Source organism: Xyrauchen texanus, chromosome 19, assembly GCF_025860055.1.
Source record: "Xyrauchen texanus isolate HMW12.3.18 chromosome 19, RBS_HiC_50CHRs, whole genome shotgun sequence".
NCBI lineage: Eukaryota > Metazoa > Chordata > Actinopteri > Cypriniformes > Catostomidae > Xyrauchen > Xyrauchen texanus.
In genome coordinates this window covers 8,001,474-8,014,136 of record NC_068294.1, presented here as the reverse complement: position 1 = coordinate 8,014,136, position 12,663 = coordinate 8,001,474, and the positions used below count along the sequence as shown (strand labels likewise).

Genomic DNA, 12,663 nt, shown 5'->3' with positions numbered 1-12,663 from the left:
TTTTTGCTTTTTCTAAGAAAAAGTCTAAATATTTTGTATTTTATTTTTTGGTAATCTACATCATGCCACAAATGCTATCGACTGACCTAGTCTTGAACCCAGAATATCCTTAGCTTCACATTTTAGGGTTTTCACTGAGTTGGCTATGGTTCTTCCTAGATTAAGTTAAAGTTACATTATATGTTCTTTAGATCAGTGTATTGATTTGGGGCTCTTTAAAGCACCGGCTCATGGTTTTCTAAAGAACTCAATAATAAGTCCCTTTTTGAGCTTAAAATGATCTCCTGTGGTATCAAATTGCAATCTTTATTTTTGAGTTTAGGAGCATCAGCACCCTCGGAGACTGGCCAGGGATTTTGCATGGATGCGCCTGAGAATGCCCGAGCCAATCACAGGGAGGCAGATGCATGTAAAATTCGCCGCTGAGTTTGAGGACTGGATTAAGCACATTGTGCTGTGGGACAGCTTGGAGACAAGCATCTGGGGTCGAGCGCTCACATACATTTACGCGATCCAATGCGCACATTGGCACATCTCACGCGCGCATTTATTCACGCGCCTGTCATGGTGCTAGGTGTTTGTTTCGAGGATTAATATTTCAGAAAGACTCCGTTCGTGGTAGGACATCTTAATGCTTGTTCATATGACAGTTTGTCATTTTGGGGTTGTTTGTTGTAGCTCTTAGTTTTTAGTTGGAATTTGATTTTCGGCCACATCATTTTGGAGATTTATCTGCGAGACTCTCTGTCGGACGGTAGTCCCCGTGTATGGATGTAGCGGGCGACGGGGTGTCGGTCTGAGGGGTCGATACGGAGCGATCCGGGGGTTCCAGACGCGCTTCCCCGAGATTCCCCAGCAGCAGCAGCAGCAGCAGCATCACCGTCCAGCCGAGCACATTCAGCAGCAGACGAGATGATTCTTCTGGGAATTCTTCTAAATCTGTTCTTCATTAAGGGTAAGACACCTTGAGAAACAACATCCATGACTTATATTGACACATCAGGGTCACATTTTACATTACAGTGCTCATGTTACATACACAAGTGAGTACTGAGTTATAGCCCATTAATGAACAACATGTACGTATTAACTGATATAATAACTACAGTAATTGGTTATATTTACAAATGTGTAACATGAACACTGTCATTGATTACCAGTATTTCAGGGTGACCACTGTGCCATGTGCTGAAACAAAGAAAGCTTCATTTTCTTGATTGCTGTACACTGGAACAGATGTGTTTCTCACTCACTACTCATCACTTATGGTGTTTAACAGCCATATAACTCTTATAAATATTGCTCTAATTGTAGGGTTTATTTGGCTTGCAACTCTAGAGGGGCTAAATATCATTTTAAGCCATTTTTAGGTTAGGTTTTTAGGTTCCACAAAGGACCACGTTCTGAAAGTGCCGTAAAGTTCAACATACTGACCCATTTCAGCATAAAAGGTTTTTTTTAAGCGTATACAGTTTAAAACTGAACTGTTATTATTTTAAAAAATTAAATAAAAAATAAGGATCTTTCCTTTATCTGGTTAAATGAAGTTAAATGAACTATTTTGGCTATGCTATGACCATTGCATGTCATGCCTTCTTATAGATATATATATATATTGCACCATAATCTTTTTTTTTTTGTGGAGATTAATTTATTGTAATTACATTTCAGTGATGTGGCACTTTTAACAGACAAATAAGTCTTTGGTATCTTATCTCGTAAAATGTGCAATGATGTATTTTCTGTTGTCCTGTTTAAAACACTCACACCTTTGAATCACGACATCATAATAGTTTTAATATCCCAGACATTACAGGAGCTCCTCCAAGCACGATAATCCTTACAGTCCAGGTCTAAAAATATAATTCCATCAACAAATAATAGTATGTTATGAGACATCTGTCACAGTCAATATTTTCCTAATTATGTGATGGCAAGACACACACACACACACACACACACACACACACACACACACACACACACACACTGTGGTTTAGACTCGTGAGTTGTTAAAGGGCAGCTCCACTGTGTTTTCTTAACACAGCAACCAGTATTTGAGGGGATGACTTTCTTTTTACACCTGGGACAACACGATGCAATAATGCGAGTGTCTTTGTGCAAGTGCTTTGTAGTCCATTGCACAAGTGGCATTCATCATCGTGAGTGGTGTTTGTTGCACCCCGGTGCCTCTAGAACACGCTGTAATGCACTCGCTGATCGACAGGTTTATTTATTAGCCGTGTTAATGATTGCAGATTTGATGTGCTCTCTCGTGCTGTGCATTTCCCCCGGGGGTCGGATCGTATATCAGTCGCACGAAACGCGAGGAGACCCCCTGACGGAGAGGCCGTGAAAAAAAAAAAGATTCAATTTCCACTTTTGCACCGAGTGTATTTGCACTGCGGTTTGGATGCTCGATTTACATGATTTCAAGAGTGGACATGAGGCGCTATGAACTTATAACTGTGTGCAAACATATGCATTCTCAATCTGATGGCTCGAATGGGCCTTTGGGCAGGTGTGGATGCGTGTGTGCGCTCGCCAGTCGTGTGCCCAGGTGTGTTTCTGCTCTTCGAACTCAGGACTTTGGCAGCTTTCACTCATTTTCCCAGTGACAGATGCTGACAGGTCTTAGAAAAACACGCCTGGCATGCTTACCTAATACGTTTCCCTTATTTTTGCTTTTACCCAAATGCGTTCTCTCAAAAACACACGCTGCACAAGTGAAGAAATGTATCAGTACGTTCAGAAATGTCTAATATACACAGGTGGAACAGTGGCTTGTCAGCGCATCTGCTAATTGCATGATGCTGCAAAAAAGCTATAATGGACACAGATGCATTCCTGTCGACGCTAGCCAAGGACATACCCAGGGACAGCCTAATTACACTGCAATTTTTTATCAAATCAAAGCGAAATGATTCAATAAACCACACGGGATTTGTTAATATAAAATTGCAAAGGTAATTTTCCCTTAGTCTTGTATTCTTTACATGTGGGGTGACGAGGGGATGTTAGGGCCCTTTCAGGGTCGTGTGTGTGTGTGTGTGTGTGTGTGTGTGTGTGCGTGTGTGTTTTGTTGATAACTAGGATTTGGAAAGGCAAATACGGTGATGGCAGATGGTGTTGGACTCTGTGTTGGAAGATTCAAGCCAAGCGACAGAATCAGTGTGTGTGTGTCCGTGTGTATAAACCGAGTTCCTTTCACACATAGCTTTATGATGATGTTGTAGCCAATTTTCATTATAGGTGCTGAGTGGTGTAATTACACGAGGACGTCTCAGCGTCACGTCCCTACAGTGAACTCGCTCTCTTCCTGGGGCTTTTGGATTGTCTTCCGTTTCTCCTCACTGTCAATCAGAAGTGCCCATCCGAGCCAGTTCTTTTAATACCACCGCCATGCTTTGAAGTGACGTGTCACCACTAGTGAACAGATACGGCGCTCTGACCCACATTTGACAAAACCCTCAATGCAGCAAATAACAGTGTGCACTGAAAGTCTATAGTAGATTCATAGTTGGACGGCAGCTGAACGACTTTAAATCTAGTTTTAAGGTACATTTGTGAGTCATTCATCAGGCTGAAGTGCTGACAAAACCACCTTTTCAATGGATTTGAAGGTTTACACATTTGTCGAGTCATTTGCCGAAATTGTTGGTTTCGGCCCTAGAGATGTAGCACACTGTAAATTAGCTGATGGATTCTTGCAGAGAGGCTTTGTGGGTTTCCTTGATACGTATCTTGATATAGTGGTGCTTGCTTTACCACAGAGGTTTAGACCGCTGTACGCATTGATTAGTTAATCATGTTAGATCCGCACATATCGACAGCTAGAGTCAGTTTACTGTCGCTGACCATAAATACAACCACAGGATACTTCGATTTACTGTAGCTTGCATGCTCATGTACATACACACTTTCTCCATTTCACCCAATGTTTTATTCCTTTCACTCCCCTGTACAGCTGAAACTGTCTTTGTGTCTGTTTCTCTCTCAGTGTGTGCATGAGACATGAGCCTCAAGGTGTGTGTAAGTGTGTGTGGCACTGTCACTTGCTAAATGTGATTTTAGTGCACGCACACACACAGCTCGTTATACCCAGCCAGCATGTGTTTGATTGCTGTCAGCCTCCATACTGACACTATTTCCTATTGTGTGAGGTGTCTGCTGTCTGTCATTCTGTTTACTTTCTTTTCGGTCTTTCTTTTTCGTTATGTGTCTTTCTCATTCCATCTCTTACTTCTATAAACTCTGTGTGCTTATGTGTCTTTCTCTGAGACAAGCTCCATATTCTCTAAGCATAATCCTTTTTTATAACTCTTATTTAGTAAATAAGATTATTTAGTAGGTTTAGATACTGTATGTATGTTTTGTATTTACACTTAGGACTGGAGTTAATTGATTCTGTCTGTAAAGATTAATGAGGGGGGTTCAGCTCTTTTACTGCTAAATCAAAAGAAACAAATAAAAAGTTATGTTTTCTATCAAGATTTAGGGCCATTGAGATGTTTTGCATTGTGAAATTATTTTCATGGCGGTTAAGCACATTTCACCTCTCATTACCGCAATGTGAAATAGATTGCAATATAATATTCTTATTAATGCATGTGAAAAATTGCTATATTATTTAAATTGTAAAGTACATTGCAGATGTACTCCATTGGTTTTGTCTTTCATTTTTGCTGATTTTAATGCATAAAATCAATGAAAAAAAAGAAATCATAATTTTTATATAGGATAATACAGTAAAAAGTGAAATGTTTGGATGGGGTAAAATGTGCTTAATGGTTTTGAAAATAATACATATCTTAAAAGTAAGCTTTTTTTTTTTTTTTGCAAAACATAATTTCAAATCGTTTTCTGTATTGATTTGGGGATAAATATGGACATTTTCATGAGAATCACCCATGTAGAATTTAACAAAGATTTGATAAATTGTTAAGACACAGTTAAAATAACAGATAATAACAGTAATAAAAGATCAGACTATTTTATCTGGTATTAAAGGAATGTTCTGCACACCTGGAGTCGTGAGTTCAAATACAGGGCGTGCTGAGTGACTCCAGCTGGGTCTCCTAAGCAACCAAATTGGCCCAGTTGCTAGGGTGGGTCACATGGGGTAACCTCCTCGCGGTCGTTATAATGTGGTTCTCGCTCTCGGTGGGGCATGTGGTGAGATGTGCGTGGATGTCGCAGAGAATAGCGTGAATCCTCCACATGCGCTACGTCTCCGTGGTAACGTGTTCAACAAGCCATGTGATAAAATGCGCAGATTGACGGTCTCAGATGTGGAGGCAACTGAGATTCATACACCGCCATCCGGATTGAGGCGAGTCACTACACCACCAGGAGGACCTAGAGCACATTGGGCATTCCAAAATTGGGGAGAAAATGAGAGGGAAAAAAAAACAAATAAAAAGCAAAAATCTGGGGTACATTGAGGCACTTACAATGGAAATGGAGACATTAAAATACTCACTAAAATACCACATAAAAGACTTGCACTTAATCATGATTTTATCATGATAAAATCACTTACTAACCTTTTCGGTGTAAAGTTATATCCAATTGTACAACTTTGTTTCCATGACGATGTAATGCCAACAAGCCATAAAACGACTGTAAATATGAATATTTAAACAACTTTACAGATTAAATAATTCACAAGTTTTAACAGATGTTATCTCCAAAACTTGTGTTAAGTTCACTTAACTTTATGATCGTATAAGAAGTAACTATTTATGTTTAAGTAGGTTACAAGAAGCAAGTAGACTTAACTCAGATCTGTTATTTAAATATTTTTGTTTCTACTTAATAATTTGAATCGAATGGACTCAAATTTAGGTCATGCAATAACACAGCTTAAATTAAGAAGATTAAAACTATATTCTAGGTCAGTTATTAAACTTATTTCTCCACAGAAATGCATAGACACCTGTACTTCAGTTGACAGGGTCCAACTTGACCAAAGGGGACACAGGTGACCTTAATGGTGACATCACACAAAACAACTATTTGCAATAAAACAACATAAATATTACTATGAAAGAGCTAAAATGTCTATGAATTCTTAATAACAACTATTTGAATGACTCTATATTTTCACTTTGATCAAGGAAACATAATTAAATAATTCAAGTGCAAGGCATTATGAGTTTTCCCAATTACCTTAATTTTGAGCTCAAAACTTGATTTTTCAGTAATGACAACATTAGGGTTTACAGTGTACACTTACAAGATTTAATAGTCATTTCTTACAATAACATACTGGAAAATCAATGCAGGCTATGTCATTTTCTGTCACAACACAACAAATCACCATGATAAGATGAATTCTAATATCACACTGCATTATGGGGAAATGAGGTTTCGTTAGAAGCCACTGATGAATTTTCTCCCAGTTGGTGCAATTGTGTTTAAAACACAATTTATTGTACTGTGATGTATGGAGAAAATTAGTCAGTTCAGTGGTTGACTTATCTGTATAAACTTTGACATTTGAAAGTAAAGAAATAGTATCATTTTAAATAAACAATGAGGAAGGGATGTTTGCAAAGCTAGCCAATAATATGGTTTGTTTTATTGCTCATGCAACCAATCAGGCATGCAAGATATCAACACTCGGCATACAAAAGTTAATGATGGTGACAATTAACAAACACTGAAGATAAAAAAAAATACAGATGATCATTGTGATTCTACAACGCAACACTGCTGCATTACATTCATTTCTTGGTCCTTTTCACTGTGAAGTCACAGTATACCAATAAATTGTAGAAATACAGCTTTAAAATATACCGTAAAAGTCATGCAACTGGTAGCCAGGAATATACACTGTTCACTGAAATATTTACACTGTATATCTTAAATGCACTGTAAGCCACTTTGAACAAATTCACCCGCGAACTGCATTAAAATGATGTTTTTATATTAGGACGGTGACCATCCTGGTGACCTCAGGGTGACCGAACACCATTCACAAACACCTGTCTTTGTAGTAAAACAAGCACTGTTATATCTCAGTATTGAAGTACAAACAACAAACTCTTTGTCAAATGTGTGTATGTGTGATCAAAGTGCACTTATTTGTCATTTTAATTCGAGCTGCTGCGGTAGATGGTCTTTCATGCATGGATCATCTCTCTGAGAGCTGTGGACGGAGGTGCCATTTTGTGATGGCATAGTCCAAAGCCATGACCAACGTTTAGTCTGCCGTCCACAGCCGTGGCTTCTCAATCACCACACGCTTTAAAATGAGGCCTTGTGCAATTACAGTCCCTGCCGCTGCACATAAAGCAAGACACAAAGGGGGATGGTGTCAGAGGGGGTGAAATACAAGAAAGAGAAACACATGTCTCATGCTTCTACAGGAGTGCAAGTTCATTGCTTAATGAAAAACAGGGAAAACGTGGCTTTGAAATTACACAGGCCTGCCGCAGTTCCCCCTCAGGTCACCCTGAAACCTTGGCTGACAGCAGGGATCTCTAGAGATGAGAACGTCTGTCAGGACTGGGTTTGAGAATGGACTCTAAACACATTAGGAAGGTTCACACAGCACCTTAATGCGAATGTTAGTCCCGTTTAAGAGCTAAATAATGGTACATTTACACACAGTTCAGTTAAATTCAAGCTTGACAACTGTAGTTTATAACTGAACTCACTCCCTTCAATTTTCTGTACTCACACTTACATTTTGAACATGATTTTGGTAAACCACATCGGTTAATGAAGATCAATAAAAAATCAGGGTCTTGATGACTTAACATGAATGGCAATTTTCTACTCATTTAAGTTATCTGTCCTTCAATAATGTCAACTTCAGTAAAAGTAGGATTATACTTTTTATATTGATAAACACTTTTTTCTTTCTCTGGAATTTTCGACAGACCCTCTAGCACCCCCTCATGCACCCCTGCAGGTCCCCACACCTCAGACTGAAAACCCTTGGTTTAATAGACCATAGTCCATTTGAATAAAGCATAGCTCTATGACATTATAATACTGTAAAATGTTGAGAACGAGAGCGCATCATGCACGTCCATGCTCAATCAACAGCATTTGTGGCATAATGTTGTTTACCACAAAAATGTATTTTGACTCGTCCCTCCTTTTCTTTAAAAAAAGTAATGTGATTACTTTTCATTTAAGTAATCAGTAAAATAATCTGGTTACAATTTTAGAGAAGTAATTAGTAATTCATAGTGGGTTACTTTGTTGTGTCACTTACCCAACACTGCGTAACATGTTTATTTCAGCTTTCATAATAGGATATTTTGCATATTTTGTTGCAAAAGCAGTTTTGAGCTTAATTATTTTTTATTAAGAAAAGTTTAAGCAGCTTTTGGGAGCAACATTATAATTACCAAAAACAATAATCTGTACTTCCCCACTTCTGAGAAGCACCAACTGCCACTGGAACACATATTTGGTGAAATTTAAAAAAGCTTTTTTTATTCAATTTTTCCAAAAGCCGAAAAATGCTGTAAATGGAGGCAGGAAGGCAACAAGACATGTCAGAATCGAACACCTTCATCTGGTCATTTTTTGAATGCAGCATTGATGGTTCATTCACTGTTTTTGAGTCAATTTATGTAGAGTAAAATTAAATGTCAATTTGTTTTCCCAAGAAATAAGCTTTGTACTCACTACATACATTACAGTGCATTCAGAAATTATTCAGACCCCTTCAATGTTTTCACATTTTGTTATGTGGCAGCCATGTATTATTATATATAATGTATTAGATAGCTTTTTCACACCATTCTACACCATACTCCATAATGACAAAGCAAAAACCAGATTTTTGATAATTTTGCAAATGTATTAAAAAGAAAAAAACTGAAATATTACACTGATGCTCTGGTGCATCCCATTTATCTGGATCATCTTTGAGATGTTTCTACACTTTGATTGGAGTCCACCTGTGGCAAATTCAATTGATTTGACATGATTTGGAAAGGCACTCACCTGTCTATATAAAGTCTCAGCTGAAAATGCGTATCAGAGCAAAAACCAAGCTATGAGGTCAAAGTAACTGCCTGCAGAGCTCAGAGAACAGATTGTGTTGAGGCACAAAAAATTTCAGCTGCATCAAAGTTTCCCAAGAGCACAGTGGCCTCCATAATTCTTAAATGGAAGAAGTTTGGAACAACCAGGACTCTTCCTAGTACTGGCCGCCTAGCCAAACTGAGCAATCTGGGGAGAAGCTCCTTGGAGAGAGATGACCAAGAACCCGATGGTCACTCTGGTTGATGTGTGGAGATGGGAGAAACTTGCAGAAGGACAGCAATCACTGCAACACTCCTCAGATCTGGGCTTTATTGCAGCGTGGCAAGACAGAAGCCTCTCCTCTGTGAAAGACTCAAAGCACCTAAAGGACTCTCAGAGAGTGAGAAACAAGATTCAAGATTCTCTGGTCTGATGAAATGAAGATTGTTCTGTTTGGCCTCAATTCCAAGCATCATGACTGGAGGAAACCAGGCGCCGCTCCTCAACTACATAATACCATCCCAACAGTGGAGCATTATGGTGGCAGCATCATGTCTGGAAGAAACCAGGCACCGCTCCTCAACTACATAATATCATCCCAACAGTGGAGCATGATGGTGGCAGCATCATGTCTGGAGGAAACCAGGCACTGCTCCTCAACTACATAATACCATCCCAACAGTGGAGCATGATGGTGGCAGCATCATGTCTGGAGGAAACCAGGCACCGCTTCTCAACTACATAATATCATCCCAACAGTGGAGCATTATGGTGGCAGCATCATGTCTGGAAGAAACCAGGCACCGCTCCTCAACTACATAATATCATCCCAACAGTGGAGCATGATGGTGGCAGCATCATGTCTGGAGGAAACCAGGCACTGCTCCTCAACTACATAATACCATCCCAACAGTGGAGCATGATGGTGGCAGCATCATGTCTGGAGGAAACCAAGCACCGCTCATCACCTGCACAATATCATCCCAACAGTGGAGCATGATGGTGGCAGCATCATGTCTGGAGGAAACCAGGCACCGCTCCTCAACTACATAATACCATCCCAACAGTGGAGCATGATGGTGGCAGCATCATGCTGTATGGGTGTTTTCATTGGCAGGGACTGGGGGACTGGTCAGGGTTTAAGGAAAGCTGAATGCAGCAAAATACAGAGATATCCTTAATGAAAACCTAGTCCAGAGCACTCAGGACCTCAGACTGGGATGAAGGTTCACATTACAACAGGACAATGACCCTAAGGACACAACCAAGACAATGCAAGTGTGGCCCAGCCAGAGCCCGGACTTGAACCCAATTGAACATCTCTGGAGAGACCTGACAATGGTTGTCCACCGACAGTCCCCATCCAACCAGACAGAGCTTGAGAGGATCTGCAAAGAAGAATGGCAGAAAATTCCCAAATCCAGGTGTGCAAAGCTTGTTGCATCATACCCAAAAAGATTTGAGGATGTAAACGCCGCCAAAGGTGCTTCAACTAAATACTGGGTTAAGAGTCTTAATATTTCAAGTCAAGTCAATTAATTTTTATTTGTATAGCACTTTTCACAGCACACATCGTTTCAAAGCAGCTTTATAGAAAATCATATTTACAGTATTTCAGTGTGATATTTAAATTCTGTCTTTAATACATTTGCAAAGTTATAAAAAATCAGTTTTTTGTTTTGTTATTTTGGGGTATATAGTGTAGATTAATTTGTAAGAATAAAAAATGTAAAGCATTTTAGCATAAGGCTACAACATAACAAAATGTAAAAAAAAATGAAGGGGTCTGATTGCACTGTATATGCGTAGTTATGTCTAAAAAGCTTACTTTAATTGGTTACAATTGGTCTGAAACCAGCTTCTTTTATACACAAAATGCTGCCTGTTTAGTCCTTGACTGATTAATCAGTGGGACATCAATGCACCTGCCTTAGGTTTCGGACACAACCAATATTTTCTCCAAATTCATGGAACATATTTGGAAACAGAAATTGTCCATTATGCATTGACTAGGCTGTTGGTATATCTTGAAACCTTACACAAGGGAGAGCTAATGCAAATATGGCCAAATATGAGACGATTAATCAGTTTGACTACTACAGGTATATCGGTCTGTCATTACTTAGAATTGCCAAAACTTTTCTGTCAAGCCAACACTGTCTTTTAATTAACTTATTGGTAAAGCAGGTTGTTTATGAATATTAATTTCTTGATAATGTTTTTTTAACAACATCCTTCTCCCCACTAGGTTATTTTCCCTCTGTGGTGCCAGTGTTCCCTGGGACTTTAGACTGCATTGCTGCGGTACAGAAATGTGTGTCGGATCCAGAATGTAAGAGACAGTTCCGACACCTGGAGTACTGTGTGGACGAGGAGGCGGTGGCCCCTCAGAGCCTGGAGGCACGGCAGGCATGCATCGACATCCAGAACAGCCTCATGCACTATCAACCCCTGCAACAATGCAAGTGCCAGCGTGGTTCGCGAATGGAGCAGCACTGCCTGAGCGTTTACTGGACCATCCGCTTTCCACAGGGTAAGGGGTTTAAAGGGTGTTCGTTTACATTTAGACTAATGCTGTGTAAACCCACTTGGAGACTGTTGTCAACTACTGTCCCAGTTTCATTTGCCTTTGATGAATTAAACTGCAGGGAAGGTCCACTGTCTTTCTGTTTTTAGACATGAGTGTGTGTGGGTGTGTATGTGTATTTATAGTCAACATGAAAACAAAATGTACCCCTATTTACTTTCTTAATATGTGTCCTGTTCTTGTAGAGTAGAACAGTCAGATTCTGGAAGAAAAAAACCCATTCAATTTCTCCATAGGATAATTGATTTGTAATGATAACTTATAAACCTTTAAAGAAAGATCCGACATGAGCTCTGGGGTTGTCAATTGATGGTATATGATTCTGTTGAAGCCATCTGTCTGCTTTAATTTAAGTTTATTGTTTAGAAAACATGTTTAATAGTGGAATTCCTGGTGAAGTACTACACAGCCCATGATCCCGAAGAGAATAATCCGCCAATCAAAGGATAGCGCCAACAAAGCACGACAAAAGATCTCTGCATTGACCGGCAACTTACCATGACATTCTTTGAATGACACATTTGTGTCGGTCTCCCTACACTCTTGTATATTTGAAAATGTCTAAATATTTTTCAAAACATTTATATGATACACTGATGAACATCATATCATAATATGACCACCTGCCTAATATGCCGTTGGTCCTGCTCGTGCCACCAAAGCAGCGTCGGCCCACTGAGGCATGGACTCTACAAGACCCCTGAAGGTTTCCTGTGGTATCTGGCACCAAGACATTAGCAGCAGATCCTTTAAGTCCTGTAAGTTGCGAGGTGGATCGGACTTATTGGTCCAGCACATCCCACAGGAAATACCATTGTTACGAAGAGGTGTACGTCCACATGAATGGCCGGACCCAGGATTTCCCAGCAGAACATTTCCCAGAGCATCACACTCCCTCCACCGGCTTGTGGTCTTCCAACAGTGCATCCTGATGCCGTCACTTTCCCGGATAAATGGCAAACATGCACACGGCCGTCCATGTGATGTAAAAGAAAATGGGACTCATCAGAAACAGGCGACCTTCTTCCAACGCTCGCATTTCCATTGTGGACAGGCACTTCCATCATCATGGGCACTCTGACCGG

At 39.8% G+C, this 12,663-nt stretch overlaps 1 protein-coding gene across 1 annotated transcript in view; it reads left to right on the top strand.

Moving 5' to 3' along the window:
• The first annotated feature begins 464 nt into the window (after nt 1-464).
• LOC127659468 (GDNF family receptor alpha-4-like) overlaps nt 465-12,663 on the top strand; it is a 37,909-nt gene continuing 25,710 nt past the window's right edge. The window contains exons 1-2 of the mRNA XM_052149311.1: nt 465-955; nt 11,240-11,524. Of these exons, the coding sequence (XP_052005271.1) occupies nt 913-955; nt 11,240-11,524 (328 nt within the window). The 5' untranslated portion in view covers nt 465-912. The remainder of the gene's footprint in view (nt 956-11,239; nt 11,525-12,663) is intronic.